Source organism: Microcaecilia unicolor, chromosome 2 (genome assembly GCF_901765095.1).
Source record: "Microcaecilia unicolor chromosome 2, aMicUni1.1, whole genome shotgun sequence".
Lineage (NCBI taxonomy): Eukaryota > Metazoa > Chordata > Amphibia > Gymnophiona > Siphonopidae > Microcaecilia > Microcaecilia unicolor.
This window is the reverse complement of record NC_044032.1, coordinates 251,117,215-251,143,931: the sequence shown is the minus strand read 5'-3', so window position 1 is coordinate 251,143,931 and position 26,717 is coordinate 251,117,215. Positions and strand designations below refer to the sequence as shown.

The 26,717-nt window shown below is 42.3% G+C and overlaps 2 protein-coding genes and 1 long non-coding RNA gene across 4 annotated transcripts in view; 1 reads left to right on the top strand and 2 right to left on the bottom strand.

Annotated features, from left to right (window-relative positions):
* LOC115461981 (taste receptor type 1 member 2-like) overlaps window positions 1-2,604 on the top strand; it is a 72,384-nt gene extending 69,780 nt beyond the window's left edge. The window contains exon 6 of the mRNA XM_030192030.1: window positions 1,685-2,604. Coding sequence (XP_030047890.1) covers window positions 1,685-2,604 — 920 coding nt within the window. The remainder of the gene's footprint in view (window positions 1-1,684) is intronic.
* Window positions 2,605-3,041: 437 nt separating this feature from the next.
* On the bottom strand, window positions 3,042-3,367 carry LOC115462386. The gene is made up of 2 exons (XR_003940837.1): window positions 3,250-3,367; window positions 3,042-3,153 (listed from the first exon to the last, which is right to left on the bottom strand). It is a non-coding gene; the product is annotated as an uncharacterized LOC115462386 (long non-coding RNA).
* Window positions 3,368-3,383: 16 nt separating this feature from the next.
* Window positions 3,384-26,391, bottom strand: LOC115462384 (anterior gradient protein 2 homolog). 2 transcript variants are annotated; one of them, XM_030192393.1, is made up of 8 exons: window positions 26,307-26,391; window positions 19,125-19,256; window positions 18,707-18,770; window positions 18,208-18,260; window positions 15,069-15,142; window positions 12,579-12,642; window positions 11,126-11,209; window positions 3,384-3,781 (listed from the first exon to the last, which is right to left on the bottom strand). In XM_030192393.1, the coding sequence occupies exons 2-8, from the start codon at window positions 19,246-19,248 to the stop codon at window positions 3,732-3,734; spliced, it is 513 nt and encodes a 170-aa protein (XP_030048253.1). In that variant the 5' UTR covers window positions 19,249-19,256; window positions 26,307-26,391; the 3' UTR covers window positions 3,384-3,731. The 2 variants fall into 2 exon arrangements, with proteins under 2 accessions (XP_030048253.1, XP_030048252.1); XM_030192392.1 differs by lacking the exon at window positions 26,307-26,391 and adding an exon at window positions 26,175-26,275.
* Between the last annotated feature and the right edge of the window lie 326 nt (window positions 26,392-26,717).

Sequence of the window (26,717 nt, the reverse complement as noted above, 5' to 3'; positions counted from 1 at the left end):
CGATATTCAGACTAGCTTGCTGTGTAAGCTGACAGCCTTTTCGCTGTTCTAACTTTAGCTGTTTGCTAAATAGGTTGGCAGTCTGAATATGGCCACTAACCGGTTAAACACTGACTCCATACAAGCTCCGTCCACAGATTTCCCCAACACTAGCTGGACAGAATGGGGTAATTAGTACTAACACCACCTTGAGTAAATTCCTTTAAAAAAAGGCAGTAAATAAATCCTAATATATAAATAAATAATATTCAGCAGTACTGGTTAAGTGCTACTAAATATTGGTAGATAGGCAGTCACAAGTGATTTAGGGGCCCTTTTTACGAAGCGGCGGTAAGCCTGTAGGCTTACTGCTCACTAAAAGGGAAGTACCGCCAGGCTACCGCAGCAGTCCGGCGGTAGTTCCCTCCCCCAGCATGCGCCATTTCTGGAGCTGCAGAAATATTTCAATTTTTGTAGCACTGGGTTAGCATGGGAGCCCTTACCGCCACCTCATTGGGTGGCGGTAAGTGCTCCCCCTGAAATGGCCGCACGACAAGTGTTTCACTTGCAGCACGGCCATTTCTTGAAAAAAACCCAAAGACCTCCTTTTTACTCGTTGTGGTAAAAGGGGGCCTCGGCACGAGTCAAAACATGTGCCGATGCCAGCGCAGTCCCCCTTTTGCTGCAGCTTCGTAAAAGGACCCCCTTAATGGGGCAGAAAGCTCTCCTATCTGCTTAAATCACTTTGAATATCGGACTCAATGAATTTTCAGCAGACAATTTATACTCCTAAATTTGGCTTAAAATAGGGCACAAATTTAGAAGCATAAATTTTGGGGTTCAGCTTTTTTTGAATATTGGTCCACCAGATTTCACTTATTGGAATCAATAAAAATAGAATAAAATAAAACATAGAAAAGAAAATAAGATGATACCTTTTTTATTGGACTAACAATACATTTTTTGATTAGCTTTCGAAGGTAGCCCTTCTTCGTCAGATCAGAAAAAAAGCTAATTTTGATAAGTAACAGCATATATAAGTGAAACATCAAAGTATTTCAGGGACAGTCTGAAAGGATGAGGGAGGGGTGGACTAGGTGAGAAACAGAGAGGGCTGAGAGGATGAGTGACAGGAGATATGCATGGTGATCAGAGGGTGACAAAGCAGTGAAATTTCATGGTTTATAATGGACTAGAAAACCCACCAGACAGGACTTAACAAAAATCTGGGGTTTCTAGCCCATTATAAACCATGAAATTTCACTGCTTTGTCACCCTCTGATCACCATGCATATCTCCCTGTCCCTCATCCTCTAAGCCCTCTCTGTTTCTCACCTAGTCCACCCCTCCCTCATCCTTTCAGACTGTCCCTGAAATACTTTGATGTTTCACTTATATATGCTGTTACTTATCAAAATTAGCTTTTTTTCTGATCTGACAAAGAAGGGCTACCTTCGAAAGCTAATCAAAAATGTATTGTTAGTCCAATAAAAAAGGTATCATCTTATTTTCTTTTCTATGTTTTATTTTATTCTCTTTCTATTGATTGCCTTTAGAAGTGGACTAACACGGCTACCACATCTCTCTACTTATTGGAATAGAATTATTGTATCAGATTATTTCAGCTTTTGGCCTTTTCTATCCCTGAATGCATTTTAGTAAACCATTGTTTGAAACTACACTAAATATGTTTATAATGTTACAGATGCCATCTCATGTATCAAGTGTCCACAGGATCACTGGAGCAATCAGAGACGAGATCAATGCATCAGAAGAGTCGTGGAGTTCCTTTCTTTTGATGACACTTTGGGGGCCTGGATGGGAGCTGCTGCTATTTTCCTTTCAGTGACTGTTTCTGTAGTCCTTGTAATATTTTTCTATTACAGGCACAGCCCCATTGTAAAGGCCAACAATCGAGGCCTTAGCTACATCCTCCTAATTTCCCTCATTCTCTGTTGCCTCTGCTCCCTTATTTTCATTGGGAAGCCCACTGAGCTCCACTGTATCCTGCGCCAAACGGCCTTTGGCCTAGTCTTTTCATTTTGTGTAGCCTGTATTCTCACCAAGACCACTATGGTTTTGGTGGCCTTCAGAGCCTTATCCCCAGACAGCATATATCGCAGATGGTTGGGTCATAGAACTCCAGCCATCATCATTGTGAGTTGTGTGTCAGTTCAAACCATTATTTGTATTTCCTGGGTGAGTATGTATCCCCCTTTCCCAGAGTTCAACTGGAAACACTCACCAACCAAAATCCTCCTTGAGTGTAATGAGAACTCACGGACTGCTTTCTACTGTATGCTGGGATTCCTGACCCTGCTGGCTGGAATCAGTTTCCTGGTGGCATTCCAAGCCCGGAAGCTTCCAGATCGTTACAATGAGTCCAAGTGGATTGTCTTCAGCATGATGGTATTCCTTAGTGTCTGGACCTCCTTCCTCCCAGCCTACCTGAGTACTCTTGGGAAAAAGATGGTCGCTGTGGAGATATTTGCCATTCTCTCTTCCAGCACTGGTGTCCTAGCCTGTATATTCCTGCCCAAGTGTTACATCATTCTGCTAAAACGAGAATTTGGCAGTGTGAGAATATTAAATGAGAAGTTCCCCAGGGCCAATAAGAAATTGTGATAGGACCTTTGCACTACCTAATGGATTTATATCATTGCATTGTCTTTTTTGCATTTCTGGTCTCTACCAGCCACTATCTGATGAGTTTGCCAGCTCTTACCTCACAAAATAAAACACAGTAAACTGTTCCGTAGAAACAATCATTAAACAGCTAATAAGATCCATAATGAAGGAAGTGGAGGGTAGATAAGAGCTGAGGCAACTTCAATTGTCCACTTAATAACAATGGTCCCTTCAGGTGATGCTTCTGTGTATGTGTGTGTGTTTAATCTCTAACTCCACGCTCAATCTAACTAAATTTATTGATTGTATATCAATTTCTCACTAAGATACTGTAGAGGAGAAATGGATGAAAAGGCTTATAATGTGTTGGTACTGGTATTTGGCTCCCTCTGATGACAAAGGTCTTTGCAATAATGATTCCTTCATGATAGCTGTGCAGAGATAGTGTCATTTTATTAGCTACACAGCATGTAATTTAATCAAGAAAATAGCACTGTATACAGGACCTCACTGAGCTACTGTATTGTTGTACCCTGTGTAACTCACCTTGCCCAGCCTTATTTACCACCGCCAATGAGAAGAGATGATGGGCTGGGAGCAATTTTCGCACAGTACTGTATTGTTGTACCCTGTGTAACTCACCTTGCCCAGCCTTATTTACCACCGCCAATGAGAAGAGATGATGGGCTGGGAGCAATTTTCGCACAGTACTGACTGTAGAGGAACTAAATAAACTATAGCAACACTCAGAGGGATCAAACAGGAAAAAACCCCAGGTGCAGTAATACCCACTGGAACTAAACGGCTAAAAACTCAGACTAAATAGGCAAGAACTCCAGCTGCAATAATACTTAGTGGGACTGAAGAGAAAGGAGTCCTAACTGCAGCAGCAGCAACAACAACAACATTCACTGGAACTAAATGGCAAAAATCGTTGACCACAGCACCAACGGCAACACACAGATGGAGCGGGTGAAGACACAGTAAATTTGGGTAATACATTTACAACCTAATGCCAACTGAGCTAATTCTAAGTATTTTCAAAAGTTCTTAAATATAGCTGTTTCCCAGACAAAAAAGATAAAAGGGTTTCTTGGAAAACGGGTAGCAGAGGGTATCTGAGGTTACAGTTCGGGCTTTAGCATCTTCAGAGCTTTCTTCATATTGCTGATCACTGAAGAAAAAAGAGAGAGAGAAATTGTGAGCTGAGAAGGGGACTAATAAGTCTGGAGTGGAGTTACCTAGATAGAACATGATCTATAACAGCCTTAGGCCTCCATGTAGTGAGGGTAATATTAGAACACTGTTATTACTCCTGATGCAGTAAACTAATATTACGCAAATACATTGGCATTAAAAAGCGTGCACTCGCAGAAGAAACAACACACACTGCATCTGTAATACGTATCCATTTGCTGCAGTGACAGTAAATGTCTCTTCTTGTCAGTATGAAAGCAGGGATTGACTCGTAATTACCGGAAGGGAGACATAAAGAAGAAGAAAAAACAAACAGTCTGCCAGACTGCACTCCCTGCCTCATCCCTACATAAATCCACAACATTCCCCTTGTGGTCTAGTAGGACCAAGCACCCTGACAACCCTCACTACTAAAAATAATCCCTAGTGGTTTTAGTACAAGTGTTTCCTTATTTAGTAAAGCAATGCACCAGTAAAGGTCAGGTGCCACCACACTGGAAGATAGCAGCACTGGAGGTAGGATTAAGTGGGTATCACTCCATCCCTTCCAGCATTTAAAGGTGTGTGGGGGGGAGGAGTCCAGGATGTCCAAGGAGGGGGATTACACTACAATCCCATGGATTATTTTGGCGGAGATTCCATTGGTGGGGGGGAAGGAGGGAGTGGAAAGTCCAGGGCCCACTTGGGCCACTAGGAATCTTGGGCAATTTTGAAGTAAAGATTCAGCATTAGAAAAAGAATTTAAAAACCATGCTAGATTTTAACATGTTTTTTTAAGCAACAGGAGCAATTTCTTAATTGGCAATTTGCATACATTTTCCATGCCCACTGTACAACCCTTTAGCACAGTAGTTTTATGTTGATTTCCTGTGCTGATACTTTTCACTACATCAGGAATAAATCTGAGTAAGAAAGTCAAGAGGAAATCATTGTACTAAAAGGGCTTGAGTGACAGAGTGGAGAAAAGATTACTCTTACGGTCACAACCTCAGTGCCCTGGACACCTTAGTCAATGTGTCAGCATGACAGCTATATTATATGCAAACACTAAACACTATAAAAATAACACTAACTTAACAAACTTCAGGAAATTACTGAAAACACACTTGTTTGAAAAAAAAAAAAAACTTATAATAAGAATCCTCCTTAGAACTTGATTATTCTGTATCTAAACCAACCACCTACTAATCCCTCTAAACTGATTATATTATTTATTTATTTTATTGCATTTGTATCCCACATTTTCCCACCTATTTGCGGGCTCAGTGTGGCTTACAATACATTGTAAATAATGGAAATGCAGTTTGTTACAATCAGTTATGGATTCCATTGTGAGAAGTTAAGCGAGACAAAGTCAAGGTGTCGTTATGGAATAGGTCAAGGAAAAGAACAATGGAACAATGGAAAGAGACAACTGGAAATTGGTATATTATCATTTTTTTTTTTTTATTATGTGTTATGTAAATTATTCCACAGACATATCTTCCTTAATTCTTACATAGTAATATGTTAATTTAGAACAAACCTCTTACTCTGTTCATAACTATATCTTTTGCAATATAATGTAAGCCACATTGAGCCTGCAAATAGGTGGGAAAATGTGGGGTACAAATGTAGCAAATAAATAAATAAATATGCAGCCTGCCATACCACCTACTGATCAGTATAATACATTTCCAAGTTTATTAAAATCGTAATATACTGCCTAATGAGAGGCCTTTCAAGGAAGTGTACAATCCTATATAATAATTTGCACCTCCATCTGGATGCCTGGGTTCGTAACACAGTTCTTATTGGTCCGCCCTGGGGATGACGTCACAGGGCGGACCAATGGGAAGTGAGTGGGGAGGGAAGCCAGAACCAGCCACCGGAGGTGAGTACAGAATCAGGCCCCGAGTTCCATGACCCCCTACCTCCCTTCCTCCTTCCACTCCCGTCCCACGGCCCACCCTCTCCTCCAAGTTCCACCACCCCAAGTTCCATGCCCCTCTCCCTCCTTCAACTGCCGTCCGAGTTCCATGCCCCCCTCTCCTCCAAGCTTAATCTTGAGGTAGAATGGATCTAAGATGCGATTGGTGGAATCATTAACTGAGTGGGGGATTTAAACTGTGTAAGCACGTTACGTGGTAGTGACGTTAGAGGGCAGTGCTAAGGACACCCGACTTAGACGCTACTCTCGAAGGTAAGCAGCCATAAGCCGTATTACAAGTAAAGTGTATGGAAATTGAAGTTGTAATAACAATGAGTTGAATATGGACATGCTTTCATTCATTTTTAGATTCGGAGAAATAGTTCCTCCTGATGAAGGAATATCTGAAATGTGGTCTCGCATTGAGGAACGGCACTGAATAAATCCTTGCTCTTTAGCACGGATTGTTGGTTTTGTGGCGCTCCAGTACCCGCCAAAGTGACCTGCAACTCATACGAGTTGGACAGTAAAAGGACAAATAATATCTGAGTCAACAAAAACTGAGCACAAGTGTCTCTGCAAGTTGGGACATCATCACATAGCGAGTTAAGGCCCGCCGTGGATTGAACTTGCGGACAATTATTAGACCAGCTGGGTATAATTAACGACTGAACAGGTCATGCTGAATGACTGTGAGCCATCGTTAATGAATTGGTGTAATAAGGGTTGAACTATGGGTACATGGGAGCCTTGCAAAATATGTGTGTGATTTAAAAATGTATGTGGATGTTTATGCGTTGTTATATTTAAAAAATTGTATATTCATAATTGGAGTGCATTTGGAACATGCCTATAATGTTACCATAATCGGAGTACAACAGGAGGTTTTTTAGGTCTATGATGAGCTCAGCCTACAGTGTGCCCTATGACTTATCAATGTGTCTTGGCATCTGGGTTTTTTGAGACCTTTTCCTCCTTAAACAAAAGAAACTAGATTATCAAGTAAGGTATTCTTTCAACACATGTGGAAGGTTACTTGCAGTTCTATATTTTGATTTACATCCAGTATTCTGCAAGGGGTTTTTGATACCGTTTGAAACATAAAAACATCCATCTCACAGCAATTTTCTAACAGAAAAGACATTCAAATTAACTGTTTGAAAATACTTGAGAAGGACGTCCTTATGCTGTACACATTTATCCTGAACAACCATTTTACAAACTGAAATATTTAAATTATAAACAGGGAAAACAAAGCACAGGGATGTCTGTAATAGCATTCTTATTAAAATAGCCACACCGGCATCCTTGAAGAATTGAGAAATAGCCTAGTGGTTAGTGCAGTGGACTGTAAACCAAGGGACACTGGTTCAAATTCCACTGTAACTCTTGTTTTTGTGAACGTAATCCCTCCAGGAACAGAAAAACACCTACAATAACTGAATGTACACCACTTCAATAGCCTTCAGGCTTGCAGGTGTCTTGTATTTTCAAGTAACAGTAAGTAATTTTCTGTTTCTAGAGGGAGCCCCAGAAAAAAACATTAACAGAGTTACAGTGGTATTTGAATCTGCATTCCACTGCACTAACCCTTAGGCTACCCCTCTGACCTGCTAGCTGCTTTGTTTAAAATGGCCATAATACCTGCAGCCCACATAAAGTGAAACCAGAAAGGAAAACCAGGCTCTAAGGAGAGAGGGAGAGGGACAGCAACCACTGGGAGATTAAGGAAGGGTCATGCCTTAATCGATCTAGTGATCAACCGCTCAATCACAGCACCTTTTTCGTAACTTGGACGTTACTAAAACAGGTCTAGATTAAAAAAAAATTCCTTCTTTTTAGACATGGACACTTCTTCCCATTCGAAAATTGCTGTTGGATGTCCTACTTTTGGGTCCTCCCTAGTCCTGCCCAAAACATGCCCCAAACTTCCAAACTGACTTTCCAAAATCAGGATTTGGACATTTTTAGCAGATGGATGGGTGTTTTGGGGGGGACATTTTGAGGTCTTCATCTGCTTTGAAAATGAGCAACTTAGAGTTAAATACTACTACTACTACTATTTAACATTTCTAAAGCGCTACCAGGGTTATGCAGCGCTGTACAATCTAACAAAGAAGGACAGTCCCTGCTCAAAGGAGCTTACAATCTAAAGGACAAAAAAGTGCAGTCAATCAAATTGGGGGCAGTCAAGATTTCCTGAATAGAGGTGTAGTGGTTAGGTGCCGAAAGCGACATTGAAGAGCTGGGCTTTGAGCAAGGATTTGAAGATGGGCAGGGAGGGGGCTTGGCGTATGGGCTCAGGGAGTTTATTCCAAGCATAGGGTGAGGCGAGGCAGAAAGGGCAGAGTCTGGAGTTGGCGGTGGTGGAGAAGGGTACTGAGAGGAGGGATTTGTCCTGTAAGCGGAGGTTACGGGTAGGAGCGTAAGGGGAGATGAGGGTAGAGAGGTAATGAGGGGCTGCAGATTGAGTGCATTTGTAGGTTAGTAGGAGAAGCTTGAACTGTATGCGGTACCTGATAGTTAATCTTAGTGCATTTATATTGTTACTCTGTTGATTTAGCAATGGTAGTTTAGGGAATAGTTTAGCATTTAAAATCTCTGCTACAGTTTCATAGATTAGCTTTTCAAGGTATTGTTGTAAGAGTTTTCCTTTGCATCAGTGTAGAGCACAGCTAAAGGTCAAAGGAAAATACAGCACAATCCAAATAATCTTCACATCAATAACACTGTAATGTGGAAAATAAACTTAACCTATACTTCAAATAATAATCAATTTAACAAATGGAAGGAAAAAACCTCAGAGCCCAGTCAGCAACATTTTAAAAACATATAGCAATGGACTTCAGGGCATATTCATTGCTATATGTTTTTAAAATGTTGAGGACTGGGCTCTGAGGCTTTTTTCTTCCATTTGTTAAATTGATGAGTATTATTAGAAGCATTGGTGTTAAGACTATGAAGTAACTGCCCTGAAGTCCATTGCTATATGTTTTTAAAATGCACAGGACAGGGCTCTAAGGTTTTTCCATGTGTTAAATTGATGAGTATTATTTAAAACATTGGTTCATATGTTGATATAAGTTTATTTTTCACATTACAGTATTATCGGTGTGAAGAGTATTTGCATTGAACATAGTAGAGAAGTCTCTCCTCCAGTCTGGCAACCTCTGTCCTGCCAAGTCGGAGAAAGATCACCTAAATGTCTGATCAGTTGACGAGAATGTTGATTGAAGCTACAATTGCTCTTGTGTGCCTGTGAATTTTCCTATTTCTACGCTGGCATTCCTTTCCTTAAATGAAATCTGTTATTGTACACTGTCAGACAAAGTGGTATATCACATTCAATGAACAATAAACAATAAAAGGTTAGCTCATTCTTCTGTGGCTGGTGTTAGTGAGGATTTTACACCCGTTTCTTCTCTTTACTGCAAGTATGAAGAATCTGCAACTTTTTTTCTGGATTTGTTGAAAGGGGTGGATCAAAAGGAAACAAAATAGCAAGACAAGAGGCTGAATAAAGTGCTGGACTGCCAACATTCAAATAATATAGTCCGATAAAATAATATTCATGCATATAATAGGATTCCAGCACATATGCATGATGCATGTGCATACAATTCTGAGTGCCAATACAATTTTTTGCTGTGAATAACCAAGGCCGGTACTGGGCAAGCTTGTATGGTCTGGGTCCGGCTTAGGGTGGGCTGGAGAGGACTTTGACAGCAACTCCATTAAATTAGAACGTGAGGGCAGTGCCAGGCAGACTTTTATGGTCTGTGTCCCACAAATGACAAGACAGATTTGGATAGGCTGGAGTGGGTTTCAGTGGTTGGAACCTAAGGACAGTGCTGGACGGACTTCTTCGGTTTATGTCCCAGAAAAGCCAAAGAGAGACCATGATCAAGTATTTTGCATCACATTCATTGTTGGTTTAATCATGACTTGATAATGAGTGTGACTGTTGGACGGACTCGGTGGACCGTTCAGGTCTTTATCCGTCATCATTTACTATGTTAGTGCAGCAGGTTGTGGGCCTGGGGAACCAGGTTCAATTCCCTCTGTAAGTCACTTAGCCTTCCATTGCCCTGGGTACATTATAATACTAGATTGTGAGCCCATTAGGGACAGTGCCAGTACTTGATAAGAAAACCACTTAGGTTTAGGCAGTATATTGATATTGCTGCTAGCATAAGTCTATGTGTGTATGCTTCAAGAATGCTCTCCCATGTTAGCATACATTTTTGAGCAAATGTTTGATTACAGCATGAGCTCTAATCTATTTCTATGTGCATGGCTTAAAATGCAGGGATCACATTGGTCCCTAATATGCAGTCTAAGTTCAACCTGTTTAAACTTAGAGCTGTTGTTTGCAGGGCTTTTTTTGAGGAGGTATTTGGAGGTACTGAGTACCGGCACCTTTTCCATTGTCTGCTAAAATTGACCCATGGTTCCCAAAATTTACTGAAAGAGCTCAGGCTCTACACACCAATTCTGCCTCGTCATAGATTCTGCGACTGGTTGCAGGAGGCCTAGCAATTGTGGGGTGGGTCTCTCAGTGATCACCCCACCCCTGAAAGGTGGCCTGTCATTTGAGTACCGGCACCTTTTTCACAAGAAAAAAACGCACCGGTTATTTACTTGGTTTCCCTGCCAGATAAACTTGTCTGGATAGCAGTTGAATAGCACCGTAGAGAGGATAATTGTATTCCAGGCCACCTAATAGTGCAGCGGGTATGTGCATAAGTTACACCACGTTTCACAGGGAAAGTATACTTACACTCTATGAATATTGCCCCACAGAAAATTCATGAACACATTTTTTTGGAATGTGCAAATTTTATGTTTTATATTATGCACATAAAATTGCACACGTAAGATCAAATCCCACTCCTAACTCACTTCTGGGAACACCTCCTCCTAGTCAAATTAATTTACAAGTTACTAGAGAATTTGTTTTTTAAAATAGCCATTTCTGAATGGAAAATGCCGTTTTATGTGTGAAAATGCTTTCTAAAACTACCTGATTGAGATAAAGTTTGGTCCTGTTCCTGTTTTTACTAAATAGATACATTTTAGATGGACATTGACTTGTTTACCCAAAATGTATGCAGTTTCAGGCATGTATTTAAAAAGAAAAAGCAAACGCTTATTTAATCTTCACCTGATGGTGACCCCAAAAGTGCTTCTGAATACTGACCTTTGGAAATGTTGCACCTACTTTATAAGGAACCCAGATCTGGGCTCTAGGGGGTGCATGATGTATAGAAGCATCACTTTGGCTTACTTCCTTTTAATACATAACTTGTTCTCCATTGCCCCCTCCCCCCTTCCAGTGTTTGCTCTAGGAACAGATAGCCAGGGGCTGTGTGTGCAGTGAAAGAGAAGAAGTGGAGGCTCTATCATACTTACACAGATTGATATCAGATGGCTCATAGGCGTAGAGACGGTTGGAGTATCTTCCAGTAATATCAGCTCTCACTGTCAAAGAGGGGTCTGTAGGACAACAGATATAACAATTAAAAGTCCATCATTGGTTATCGGTCAATCAACGAATAACCCATAAGCTAGCAACCCTCACATTTAAAGCATTTCGGCTAGGCACTCTCGAATACTTATCTTGCCTCGCCATCCCCTATTTGCCATTTAGGCTTCTGTGGACACTGAATGACTATTGCTTGGTTCCTCCCTGGTCCTAGATCAGCTCAGCTCAAATCTGCCAGCCGCTCGGCTTTCTTTTTTCTTGCACCTTTTGTTTGGAAAGGGCTCCCCCTATCGCTCTGTAGTAATCCTTCTTTTATAAAGTTTAAGAGTGAATAAAAGGCCTGGCTCTTTAGTCAGGCCTATGATGATGGTAGACTAGGGTCTCAATAACAGTCCAGCTCTCCTCCTTTTATAAGGTTTGACCCACCTATCCTAACCTTGCTTCTTTCCCTTGGTGTGCTGTCCTATTGGTATCATAGTTCCTTTTATTGTTTTTTATCTAGTCTGTACACCGCTTTGCTCTGCTCATCAGTTAGAGCGGTATATCAAGTTTAATAAAACTATAAACTAGACTGTAAGCTCCATATGACTGGGCTCTCTCTCTCTCTCTGCACAGTGCTGTGCCCCTCTAGTAGTGCTTTAGAAATTAAAAGCCATGGTAGTAGTACTATTAGCAGGACAGACACAGTTTGTGTTTCCTTTCAGGTGCAACAGAAATCAGTTACTTGGATGTGTCGGGGTCAACATTCAGTGAGTGGCGGTCAGCGTTTTTTTGGCCGCTGGCAGTATCCCTGGATAGTCAATACAGAGCCATGTCTGGGTACAGACATGGAATATGCAGTTATACATAACTGGATAAACATATCCAGTTAAGTGCGGTGTTCAAAAATTACCCGAATAAAGATAGGACTGTGTCACATGCGGTCCTATTTATCTGGTTAACTGCTGAATGTCGGCATTTAACTAAATAATTGCCAATTCTGCTTCCGTATCGCCCACAAAATAGCCAGTTTCAGCTTAGGCGCTACCCGTGGTTAGCAGAACTATCTGGTTAAGTGTCACTGAATATACTGGTTAGCCCCAAACAAATGATTTAAATGGCTGGGAGCCTCTCCTGGCTATTTAAATCACTTTGAATAATCAACCCCGTCAAGACTGGCATCCCTCTGTCAGTCCCCTGAACCATCCATCCCCCTAAAACTAGTTACCTCAGGGTGAAAGGCTGGGTGTCCTTGTGCAGTCTCCAGCCTCATGAAACCAGTAGCCCAGTGGTGAGAAGTGCTGTATCCCTGTGTTGATCCAATGAGCTAATTCAATTGTTGAAATCAGTGACCCAGAGGTGATTCCCTACTGTAAATCTTGAAAGTGGCCAATCACTCACCCACAAACAGGATCCTTGGCACATACTGCCCATCAGGATAAAGGTGCTTGTCTGGTGTTTCATACTAGAACAAAAGTGTCTATATTAGTAAGCTATTTCAAATACAAATCAACTAACGCGTCAGACGGGGACGGGCCCAGGAGGAAAGGAGAGACGCGAAGACTCGGCGAAGAGGCATCAGCTGTTCTTCTTGTCCGTGCAGCGCCTTCACACAGAGGTGAGAGGCGCTGCGTGGGCCCGGTAAGACGGAGGGGGCCCCGGTGGAGGGGGGGAGCGGCGGCGACGACCTCGGGGGGGCGGGGCTGTGGGAGAAAGAGTAGAGAGAAAGGAAGAGAGGAAGGGAGGGGGGCCAGGGCTGCTTAAATTTTGATTTTTCATGCAGGGGGAAGCGGGGAGCAGCGGGGACCTCGGGCGGGGGGGGGGGGGCAAGGCTGTCCATACAGGACGCTCCTGATGAGCGCCTTTGCCCCCTCCCGATCCTTTTTTTTAATCCTTTTATTTTAATGCAATGTGTTTGTGTTGGTTTTTTTTTTGTTGTTGTTTTGACGTTTGTGGCATGCGCACAGCAGACAGCATAATGCTTGTGCTCTGCGCATGCTTTAGGGGCTGATTATCGACGGGGATTATACCAGTTTAATGATTCTTTAATGCACTCTACTTTACAATTCCGCACCGAACATGTGTGACTTGTTTTTTTAGTGCATTCTTCGTTTTTTCAAATTCGTTAAGGACTTTTACGTTTTAGATTCTTTTACGTTTGGTTGATGCATCTCCCCCTGAGTGTCCTGGGGATCATATACAAGCAAGACATTAACTCTGTTAACTAAAATGTCTCAACCTGGCTTTGCAGAAAGGAAAGAAAGCTTTCCATTACAGTTTCATGTTCTTCAGAATCAGGGATCTGGGGAAGGCAGGTGAGGGGAGCTGACTGACAGCAAGCTTAAGTGCCTTTCAAAGCCTGAACCCACCATTGTCTGGAAAACAATGAGTTCATCTGATGTGAGAACCAAAAGCAGCAAACCATGCAGAATATGTCAACGTGACCAGTGTTTCACACCAACAGTAACTACACAATAATTCAATCCTCAGTAAGCCATAGTGTGCACTGAAGAAGCAGTCAGAGTATGTGTGCTAACCAGGTTGCTCAATTTATTGACTTCCTGGGTTTTACATGAGAAGGAGCTCCTGAGTTTTCTCTAGAAATGCAAGTTTAAAACAACAAGTCAAAGACAGGCAATGCAAATCTTGAATAATGTAAATTACAGAATAATAAATACATTTTACAGGATCCATCCATTCAGAAAACCACTATCTACCAATCCAGGCATCTACTAGTCCTTGAATTTCAATTCATCTTTCAATCCATTCATGTATTCAGCATCAATCTGTCCATCTATACATCAATTCATCTATTTCTCCACCTATCCATCCATCCTTCCATTATTTATCTATTTATCCCTCTACTCATCTATCCATAAATTTGCTTCCAGTTTTCCATCCATTTTCTAGCATCCATCCAGCCAGTTTTCAGCAGGATCTAGCTAGCAAATAGCTGGATAAACCCCACAGGAGTAATGTTCCCTCTAAACGGAGAACATTAGCAATTGCTCATACATTTTAGGAGTGTTGTTCACAGATTTTACATGGTTGCTCACAAAAACTTTTCTTTGTGCTATACACAGACATGCATTGCTAATACTGGTGCTCTAAAATTGTTGTTTTTTTTAAACTTGTTGCTCACATGAAAAAACAATTGCACACACCAGGACACTCCTTAGAGGAAGCATGGCACAGGAGGTGAAAAATTTCACTCTGCTGAGCAAATAAATGATTCTGAAGACATTTTTTTGTACAGGCTTTTGCTGGTGGTTGATGATACCTTATGCAAAGGTAGCGTTATTGATGGTACTGTGCAGTAGTGTGTAAGTGATGTATATTTTCTATATTTTTATTAGGATTTTTATTGTTTCCCACTTAATTGTAGGTGGGTTAGAAGTGTAGAAAATAAATAAATGAGTTGTATTCTCCACTGGTCATTATTATTTAACATACATTATGGTCTAAATTTGTATGTTAAGCTGTCTTATTAGCAAATAACGTGTTCTACTGTTATAATGCAACTTAGCAAATTGTAAGCCACTTCTCCCAGGACATGGATCTAACAATTATACCTGAATTTGTAACTCACTTTGAACTTGGAATTGGTAAGGTGAATAATTATATCCAAATATCTAAATCTCTACCCAGTCCATCTAGCTCTCCATCTATCCATATACAAATCAATCATTCTATTTCCCATCTGCTCAAAGCAAAGTAACAACGAATACAAATTAGAATTCATAGAGCAACCCATACAATTTAACATTAATTCAAAAGATCTACCTACAGTAGAGGGGAACACACAACAATCAAAAAGAGAAAGAAGTTATATTCAGAGTCTTTGGAAGCAACATTTCAGCTGTTGGAAGCATTTAATACTGATCTACTTACTATAAAATTGATCATTACAAACTGTTCTGCCAGTTTCTGGATTTCATTGTTTTCAGAAAATACCTTCTTCAAAGCTGAAATAAAAAATATCAAGAGATATATCATTTTCAAATGTAGTTTAATATATTAACGCCAAAATCACACAGGGTAAAATGTGATGAATGGGTGTCTCTCATGCTGTGTATATGGATTAAATGCTTCCTACGTTCACTAAATTGGTAATGGAACAGATATCAGTGCAGATGCTGAAGGAAAGGTGGTATCAGAATTCAAGAACACTATAGAATTGCATAAGGATCCTCAGCAGTGAAACAGCAAGGAGTAAAGCCTTGGCAGATACAGATACCATATTGCTCTGTGGTGGAGAAGCAAGGGATGAGGATTCTCAGCAGCAGCAGAATACAAAGTACATAAGTATTGCCATACTGGGACAGATCAAAGGGCCATCAAGCCCAGAATCCTGTTTCCAACAGTGGCCAATCCAGGTCACAAATACCTGGCAAGATCCCAAAATAGTACAATACATTTTATGTTGCTTATCCTAGAAATAAGCAGTGAATTTTCCTGTCCATTTTAATAATGGCTTATGGTCTTTTCTTTTAGGAAGCTATCCAAACCTTTTTTTAAACCCCGCTAAGTTAACCGCTTTTACCACATTATCTGGCAACGAATTCCAGAGTTTAATTGCACACTGAGTGAAGAAATATTTTCTCTGATTTGTTTTAAATCACGGAACAGCCAGTGAGGACCCTTAATGGTAGAGGAGGGAGGGGTTAGTCATGAGTTAGGTGTGGAGAATCCTCAGTAATAGGGGGAGTGAGGAGTATAGCATGGAACAGGTACAGAAGAACCTGAATGATGGCAAAGTAAGGGCCAAAGCAAGAGATCTAAAAGGTCTGGAGTACTGCAGTAGAGAAAAAGGACATGGACCTATGGTCTGGAGGTCTTAATCTACTGGCATAGTTGGTCAGGACTTCCCAAACTTGTGCTGGAGACTCCATGGCCAACTGGTTTTTCAGGATATCCACAACGACTATGCATGAGGTAAATTTGGAAGTGCTGAGTCCCCAGTGCATGCAGATTTATCTCCTGCATAGTCACTGTGGATAGTCTAAAAACCTGACTGGATCTGTGGTCCCAGGACAGGTGCAGGAAGCCCTGGTCTATGATTCAAGAAGTTCAACTTTTCTTCACATCACGCATATTGAGTTAATTATTTGTGATAAGATACAGGAAAATGAAAAATGCCTGCAGGACATCAAACTCGGTTCCAAAAATACCCTGTTGGATCACAATCTCACCAAATCTGAGCAAGCCAGTAATGACAGCAACCTATCCAGTTAATCGGAGAAGCTATTATTCAAGTGACTGGGATTACATCAGTATGAAGCGTATTATCAAATTTACCAGCGTTCCAGGTCATATAGGACAGGTTGAACTCCCATTGCTCCTCTAGGAAAAGCAGCCATTTTATAGCTGAGCTTATATGGGTAACTATAACTAACTAGTAAAAAAGGCCCGTTTCTGACACAAATGAAACGGGCGCTAGCAAGGTTTTCCTCGGAGTGTGTATGTTTTAGAGAGTGTGTGTTTGACAGTGGCTGTGTGAGAGAGAGCGACTGTGTGAGTGTGTGTGTGTGTGTGTGTGACACAGAGAGAGACTAGGTGTGAGTATGTCTGTGAGAGAGAGTGTGTGTGTGTGTGTGTGACAGAGATAGAGTGAGACTGGGTGTGAGTATGACTGTGAGAGAGAGTGTGTGTGTGTGAGAATGACAGTGTGTGAAAGTGCGTATGTGAGACAGTGAGTGTGAGAGAGAGTGTGTTTCACACAGATACAGTGTGTGTGAAAGAGAGAATGTGTGTGAGAGAGAGCGAGTATGAGAGTATGTGTGCGATACACAGACTCTTTGTGAGACCGAGAGTGTATGAGACCGAGAGTTTGCAGAACCCCCTCCCCCTCTTCTTCCCCTCCCCTTCCCCCCTTCCCCCCTGTCCGAGTTCCAGAACCCCCTCCCACTTCTTCCCATCCGAGTTCCAGGACCCCACTTCCACTTCTTCCCATCCCCCCTCTTCCCTTCACGCTCCGCCTCTCCCCCCCCCTCTCCGAGTTCCAGGACCCCCCTTCCCCCCGCTACCCACTGATCCAGGACCCCCCTCCCCTTCCAGTTCCAGGACCCGCCCCTCCCCTTCCAGTGGATTTCCAGTAATCCCCTCCCCCCATGTTGTTTCAGGACCCCCTTCCCCCCTCTGTCGTTTCAGGACCCCCCCATGTCATTCTTGACCCCCCCCTTTTGTTTCAGGACCCCCCTCCCACTCCCCACCTGTCTGGCCCTCCCCTTCGTAAGAGCTGTCTGCTTAAAAGTTTTTACCTCCTGCACGCAGGGATGCCGCTTCTGACAGCTTTTTCTTTCGCTTGTGTTTCAGCTGTTCCTGTGGTCCGGGACCACAGGAACAGCTGAAACACAAGCGAAAGAAAAGGCTGACGGAAGCGGCGTCCCTGCGTGCAGGAGGTAAAAACTTTTAAGCAGCCAGCTCTTAAGAAGGGGAGGGCCAGAGATGGGTGGAGTGGGAGGGGGGGTCCTGAAACGACAGAAGGGGGGAGGGGCGGGTGTTTGCGGCACCATTATCGTCGACGGAGCTCCTTCAGCAGCACTACCAGTAATTCTCACCTCCAACGTGCTTTCTTGCCTGGGACCGTGGCTCCCTTGGAGTTGGTCTGCTAGAGTCACGTCATAATGCGGCCAGTGATGTCAGTCTGATCTACGGAGCCTTCCTGACCAACTCCGAGGGAGCCACAGTCCCAGGCAGGTCAGAACGTTGGAGATGAGAATTATTATATAGGATAGCACTTAATATCACGTAACTATAAATATGAAAATCCTGACCTGTGAACACCTCTGGACAGCCTCTTTTTGCACAGCTAAATTTGTGTAGTTTGCAATTTTAACTGCACAAAAGTAGACAGAAAGGCCAGGTATTTAATTGGTTAGATTTACTCAGCTAAAAACTGGCCATCTAAATCTTTAGTACATTAACTCCTGTGTCTCAGGTTTAATGCACCTTGGTTCCTTCATCAAAGTCTGTGCTCCTCACATTTAAAATACCTATTTTGTAGGTTCTACAAGGGAAACCCTCTTACCCTGGCTGTGCGGGCAGTCTTCCAGGTGGTGAATAATCATCAGTGGCTTGTTACTAGGAAAGAGATGAGAGACAAGCATGTGAATCGTTTCTTTCTAAAGCACCAGAGATTCCTGAAACCAGTCATGATGTGAAAGCCGGTAGTGGGTTGCTGAAAGTCTATGAGAGTTACATTTACTGAAAGTACCTAGGAGGCAGTTTTACAAGGTTTGAGTGCCATTTGCACATGGATTTACCTGTGTACATTGGCTAAACAGAGAAATAGTTTTTTCAAAAAGGTGCTAATTATACATATATACAGCTGCATGTACAGATTTAAGAGAAATTTATTCTGGGATAAGTATTTCTTACTTTAGAACAGTAATCCATGTATCCCCTTTGAATGACCCTAAATTTTGCTATAGATGGTGCTACTCGGGCCCTGGCACTATCCTCCTCAACATTTTTCAGAAGGTCATCATTTGCACCTTAGATCAGAGGTAACAGGAATGGATGCTTACGTGGTTTTTGACCTATATAAGGCTTCTTCATATGTTTGGATCCAGTATAGGTCATCTCCCCATCCTAAAGGGAAAAGTGAAAAATTAGTTAGCATAATAGGAAATAATACAATAAAAGTGCTATATTCAGCTCGATAGCTTAGAATTGGTTGTGTTGACTAAAGACCAGCAGTGCATCGAGTGTAAGCATCTTCTATTTGAAATCCAACCTTTCTCCTACACAGCCTCTTCTTATGCTTTCCCTATCTAGCTATCTCAAGGATCCACCATGCATAGCCCCTCTCCCTACCCCTTCCCCTCCCATTTTTATAAAGATGCTATTATGCACAGACCTATTCCTCCTATTTAGCTCTCATCAGGAGCCAGAGTTATCCACGCACATTTTAGTGTTGGGTTTCCAAACAAACGTTTGTCTTACCTCTGGAAAGGGTGAGGGGGAACTTGTCTTCTTTTTCTGAAGAATTTGTTTGGACAGAGTCACTAGCAAGGATACAGGAGACTCCCACAAGAAGCAAGATCAAAGGCATGCCAGGTTTTCTCATGATGGTGGCTAAGGACATGACACAACATCGCAAGCAATACAGATACAATAAGTTTCATGTTCTCTTAGGCTTCCATAGCGGCATCATGATTGTTGCAATTGTCTGGGGCTTGCCATGACCGAGTAAGTGGAGCTGACATTTCAGCCATCCTGCTGTGGCTTTCTAGAGGGTATTCTGAGGTCTACAGTTTGTCTTTACATAGCGGATTCTCAAACTTGATTGGGGTTTTAGGTGAGTGGAAGTCCATTTGTCACAAATTTGAATTTTGGCAGGAAACCGCACCTCAAACGCCAACTAATCAGGTTTGAGAACCTGCTTTTAACTCCTAACCCTTTCTCACTTGTTCAGTACCCATTTTTATCTTTCCCACCTTAGTAATTCCCTTATCTCTTATTTGTCCTGTTTGTCTGTCCTAATTAGATTGTAAGCTCTGTCGAGCAGGGACTGTCTCTTTATGTCCACTGTACAGCACTGTGTTCGTCTAGTAGCGCTATAGAAATGATAAGTAGTAGTAGTACTATTATAAACAAACTGCAGACCCCACAGTATACCCTGAAGAAAGTCACAGCACGATGGGTGAAACATCGGTTCCACTCACTCAGACGCGGCAAGACCCAGACAACCGCAACAATCATCAAGCCATATGTTTCCATTGACTAACATAGGAAAGATCAAACAATAGCAATTATGAGGAAATGCACAAAATTTAAAGCAAAATCTAAAAGGACTTTGAAATCTTTTCTGTTCACAAAGTTGCATGTGCTTCATCATCAGATTTTTTTTAATCCAACACTGGAAAACTGCTTGCATTATACCTTTGGGCATCAGTCAAACAGCGTGAACAGCTAGTGGGCTGGTACATATTCTAGACTGATGGACAGGAGGAAGAAACAGTAATCAGAGATTCAACAGAGATGAGAGATTTTGGTAAGATGAGTTTACATATTATCCAAGCTGTACCAAGACAGAGGCAACTTTAGAGAGAAAAAAACAACAACAAAGGGGAACAGCATGAAGAATATGGAGAATTAGAAGTAACTTGAACAATGTTTGTTGAACTAAACAATTGCACCTGTCGTAGCTATGTCAGGCACAATTACTAAAGTGAATAAACTTTGTTCAAGTTACCTCTAGTTCTCCAGATTCTTGGTGCTGTTCCCTTTTGTTTTTGCTGCTGGTGTTAAGAGCATCTGCATCTCCTTTTGTGTGAGACGTTTTGGGAAATCCAAAACACATTGGGCCCAATATTCAAAAGGACGTGTATGTTTAGCAGTCACTATCTATGGATTTTCAACAGAACTATCCACACAATGCTGGCAACAATCCCTCTAATCACCTTGGCCCTAATGGATTGTGCCAGGGTGGAATTAGGTTGAAGCAAGGGCTGAATGACTACCGAAATGCATAGTGACCATGTTCAATCACATCCATACAGCTAAGTGGTTTAATTCCAGTGTGTTTTTTCTAGCAAAAAAGGTGCCAGTACTCAAATGCTAGGCCACCCTTCAGGGGTGCGGTGATCACTGAGGGACCCACCCCACAATAGCTAAGCCCCCTGCAACCAGTCACAGAATCTATGACAAGGCAAAATTGGTGTGTAGAGCCTGAGCTTTTTCAATAAAACTTGAGGACCATGGGTCAATTTTAGTAGACAACAGAAAAGGTGCCGGTACTCAGTACCTCCAAGTACCCCCTCAAAAAAAGCCCTGTTTAATTCAGGCCTGCATAAAAGTTGTAATTCTATTACAGGCAATCACTATAGGTGCTGGTTATGGGGCCTATTTTAAGCCTATTCTATAATGACAAGTAGGCGCCTACTTTTCTTTATAAAATTCTAGTGAAAGAAGCAGAGAACGCATGGAGGGGCATAATTGAACAAAGACGTCTATCTCCATGGGCGTTTATCTCCGAGAACGGGTCCGTGAAGGGGCGGACCGAACCATATATTCGAAAAAAATAGACGTCCATGTTTTATTCGACAATTTGTGAGCTGGGCGTTTTTGTTTTTCAGCGATAATGGAAAATGAAAGCGCCCAGCTCAAAAACGAATAAATCCAAGGCATTTGTTCGTGGGAGGGGCCAGGAGTCGTAGTGCACTGGTCCCCCTCACATGCCAGGACACCAACCGGGCACCCTAGGGGGCACTTTTACAAAAACAAATAAAAAAGGTAAAAGAGCTCCCAGGTGCATAGCACCCTTCCCTTGTGTGTTGAGCCCCCCAAATCCCCCTCAAAACCCACTGCCCACAAATCTACACCATTACTATAGCCCTAAGGGGTGAAGGGGGGCACCTACATGTGGGTACAGTGGGTTTGGGGGGCGGTTTGGAGGGCTCCCATTTACCAGCACAAGTGTAACAGGTGGGGGGGGGGATGGGCCTGGGTCCACCTGCCTGAAGTCCACTGCACCCCCTAATAACTGCTCCAGTGACCTGCATACTGCTGCCAGGGAGGTGGGTATGACATTTGAGGGTGAAAATAAAAAGTTGTGAAACGGCATATTTTGTGGTGGGAGGGGGTTTGTGACCACTGGGGGAGTCAGGGGAGGTCATCCCCGACTCCCTCCAGTGGTCATCTGGTCATTTAGGGCACTTTGTGGGGCCCTATTCGTGGAAAAACAGGGTCCAGGAAAAGTGCCCTAAATTCTCGCTAAAAACGCATATTTTGTTTTCCATTATCGGCGAAAGGCGCCTATCTCTGATCGGCCGATAACCACGCCCCAGTTCCGCCTTCACCACGCCTTTGACACGCCCCCATCAACTTTGTCCGCATCCGCGACAGAGTGCAGTTGAAAACGTCCAAATTCGGCTTTCGATTATACCGCTTTATTCGTTTTTGTGAGATAAACGTCTATCTCCCGATTTGGGTCGCAATATAGGCGTTTTTCTTTTTCAATTATAAGCTGGATAGGCATCTAAGTGCGACCACTTTACCAGCTCTATAGCCAGTGTAAATGCACCTAGATGTACACATGAACATGTGTAAATGATAATATTATATAAAGCACGCATGTGCATTTACACTCTGCCCATGTGCATGCCCGCGGCAGACCACTGTGCACACTTTTCCACTAGTTGGAATTCTAGGAGAGGTCATTTACACATGTACCCAAGAAAATGACTAGAATGCTGCTATTTATTCATCTTCTTGCCCTCTAATGCTCACTGGCTCCTTATTGAATTACCATACCACCTTAGCCTATCAACTACCCATACCCCCTGTCCTCTGCTCTCATTTACAATTGACCCATCACTCGGTTTTCTTTGCAGTGGCTTCTTCTCTCTGGAATACCCTCCCACCCGAATTCCATTCCAAGCAATCTTATCCCCATTTTTGGTCACTCCTAAAAATCTCTCAGGCATTTCCCTTCTTTGCTCTTGACTGGTCCTGCTTGGCTGCCCGTCCTGTGGCTCAATTTATATCTATCTATCTATATATATATCTATATATATATATATACACACACAAACACACATACACACACACACACACACACACACACACACACACATATATATATATATAAAGAGAGAGAGAGAGAGAGCACACCATCACCTATCCATATATATAGACACACTGTTTATACATACTTTTTTAAAAGCTGTGGCCAGTGTTTAAAAAAAAATCATTCATATTGTTATTGCATGCATGTATAACAGTCAGGGTAACATATTGTGTATCTAAATGTAGTAGACTAGTGTGAGCTCATGGATTGGGTAGACTAAATCTCTTGTCACCCCTGCTGTGACACTACTAAGCCTGACTCTGTTTTCCACTTTGTTCACCCCCCTTGTTTGATTTGTGTTTCTATAAGTATCTTGTATAACCCCGCTATCACCCCCCTTCCCCCCTGCCAAGTGTATATATAAGAGGGGCATAATCGACCAGAAACGCCTATCTCCATGGGCGTTTATCTCCGAGAACGGGTCCGTGAAGGGGCGGAGTGAACCGTATTTTCAAAAAAAATAGACGCCCATGTGTTATTCGCCAAGGTGTGAGCTGGGCGTTTTTGCTTTTCAGCGATAATGGAAAATGAAATCGCCCAGCTCAAAAACGAATAAATCCAAGGCATTTGTTCGTGGGAGGGGCCAGGATTCATAGTGCACTGGTCCCCCTCACATGCCAGGACACCAACCGGGCACCCTAGGGGGCACTTTTACAAAAACAAAAACAAAGGTAAAAGAGCTCCCAGGTGCATAGCACCCTTCCCTTGGGTGTTGAGCCCCCCAAATCCCCCTCAAAACCTACTGCCCACAAGTTTACACCATTACTATAGCCCTAAGAGGTGAAGGGGGGCACCTACATGTGGGTACAGTGAGTTTGGGGGGGTTGGACGACTAAGCATTAAGCAGCACAATTGTAACAGGTAGGGGGGGGATGGGCCTGGGTCCACCTGCCTGACGTCCACTGCACCCCCTAACAACTGCTCCAGGGACCTGCATACTGCTGCTTGGGAGGAGGGTATGACATTTGAGGGTGAAAGTAAAAAGTTGTGAAACATCATTTTTTTGTGGTGGGAGGGGGTTAGTGACCACTGGGGGAGTCAGGGGAGGTCATCCCCGACTCCCTCTGGGGGTCATCTGGTCATTTAGGGCACTTTTTGGGGCCTTATTCGTGAAAAAACAGGGTCCAGGAAAAGTGCCCTAAATTCTAGCTACAAACGTATCCATTATCGGCGAAAGGCGCCCATCTCTGTTCGGGTGATAACCACGCCCCAGTTCCGCCTTCACCACGCCTCCGACACGCCCCCGTCAACTTTGTCCGCATCCGCGACGGAGTGCAGTTGAAAGCGTCCAAAGTTCGGCTTTCGATTATACCGCTTTATTTGTTTTTGTGAGAAAAACGCCCATCTCCCGATTTAGGTCGGAACTTGGGCGTTTTTCTCGTTCGATTATAAGCAGGATAGTCTTCTACTGTAGCTAGCTCTCTGGCATATTGTCCTTTCCTAGATGATATGTAATAGATCACCTGAAGTACTGAAAAGACTCTTGAAGGTGGGTGGCACTGATTATCTATTTCATTCCTGGTTAGTATTCTGCCATTCTTTATAAAGTCCCTAATCTTAAGCAGCCCATTTTCTCTCATCCACTGAAATCTTTCCCTATCTCTTCCCAAGCCAAATCTTTTATTATACAAGATGTGTTGAACAAAAAAGCAACAGTCCCTCCTGAGGTCGTCCAACACTCTGAGACTAGCCTTGGGGGTTGCCAGAGCTGAGTAAGGGAGACCACCAGGCACTAGTACTTATATAGAAAAGAAGTATTTGCTGACCCTATGACCTATAGATAGCCCTGTACTGAAAAGGAGTATTTGCTGATCCTATGATCTATAGATAGTCCTTTATTTTAGCATTGTCTATGCAGTACCCAGACAATTATGGAAATATGGAATTGTGTGTTATGGTGTTGGGTTATATATGAAAATAAAAAATAAAGATATTAAAAATAAATCAATCACTGCCACCACTGAAAACTAACCAGATTGAATACTGTAGTGTTTAAAGGATAATGGATTTTATATACTGCCTTTTAATGGTATGATCAAAGCAGTTTCCTTTTTTAATTATTATTATATGCAGGTACTTTCTCTGTTCCTAGTAACCTCACAATCTAAGTGTTGTACCTGGGGCAATGTAGGGTTAAGTGGCTTACCCAGGACCACAAGGAGTCACAGTGAGAATTAAACCCAGTTCCACCAGATTCTCAGCCCACTGCACTAACCATTAAGCTACTCCTGCACTCAAAACAAAATTAAAACAGTAATTTATCCATCCATCCATCATTTATTATGTTGTCCATTAACTAATAATCTTCTACAAATCTGAGCTGGCTTACCCTTAGAGCTGGCTTACCCTTAATCAGTCTACCAAACAATTTATCATTCATTCATCCATCCATCCATAAATATATTAGTGCATCATTTATACATCCAGCAATCCCATTTATTCTGCTACCATTTATAAATCCATCATCTAACAATCCATTCATCAATCATCCTTCCGTACATTCATCATCTGAAAATCCATTCAGCATTTACCCTTCCCTATATCCGTCATGTACCAATTAATCTGTGGAAGAGGTACTGCCTAGAGGTCCAAAGGTTTTCAGTTCAAAACCTGGGAGCGCCCATATGAAGAGAGAGTGATTAGAGAAATGGGTTGAGAACTGAAAAGCATGGATTCAGATCCTGCTTCTCCCTCTGTCATTGCTTATGAACTTGCCTAAGTCACATTTCTGAGTGTTAAAATAGCATTTTATATGCAGAAATAGGTGTTTATATAATTGCCTGGGCTACGCACATCTAAAAGCATGTGCCAGCTTAGCCTCTTAGTGGAGCTGTGACTCATCCACGTGTGTTATAAACTATGAACAGAAGTATGTAAAAATGTACAGCACATTTGCATGAGCCACAAAACAGATATAACTGTGCATGCATGCCTCACAGGGATGATTTAGAAAGGCAGATATATACACAAATATCCTTGATAAAATACAGATAAGTTATTGTATATGTTTCTGCCACACAGGCTCCCTGGTATAAAATTATCTGCTTTAACTCCATTGCTTCTGGTACCTGCTTTGTATCAAGGACTTATAATTGGAATAATTTGTTGTAAAGCACTTTGATGAAAATTACTCTATAAATTCTGAAATAAATTAAAATGTATACATCTATCGTCTATCAATTCATCTATTTATCAACAGTACTTTTCCATAGAGCTTTGAGTTATCTGCAATATAAACATCTGTGTCTATGGGATTAGGCCATTTTTCTTTAAAGTATCTATCTCTTGTATATTTACAATATGCAGCTATCAATATCTAATACCATAGTCTCTACCCATCTAGGTACTGCAGAAAGAGTGAGAAAGGAGGGAAGAGACAAAGTGAGAAACAGAAAAGGAGAAGAGCAGGGAAAAATACATACAATTGAGAAATCTGTTACTCTTTTCCCCAATTTCACTTGCACTTCTTTTCATATCCAGATCAAAATTTTCTTGCCTGATTTCCTCATTGTTCCCTGCTCCCTTACAGCCCTTCCCCTGAGAGCAAAGCTCACCTGACCAGGTAAATAAGTAACTGCAAAGCCTTCACTCTTGTCTTTTGTGTCCCTGGTTATAGTTCTCTGCATAACCAGATCAAGGGGGAGAACTATGCACTCTGAAGCCTTCTTTATAACCCTCTTTGACAGGCACACAAATACACCTGAATCTCCACCCACAAGGCCTAGATCCAATAAGAGAACTAAACTGCTTCAAAGTAGCCTGAATGAAGCACCACTCTGACAAATGCTACACCAGGAATTACCATACAAAGATCTTGTTAACCTTTGTGGCTGTTCTTCTCAAGTCAAGGTATAAGGCAGAATCAAGACACTTTCCCATCTGCCCTTTAGCTCTGATCTGTCACAGCCTGATTGGCCCCTGCACCCAGCCCCAGAAGTCTAATTGGCCAGTCACCGAGCAGAGGC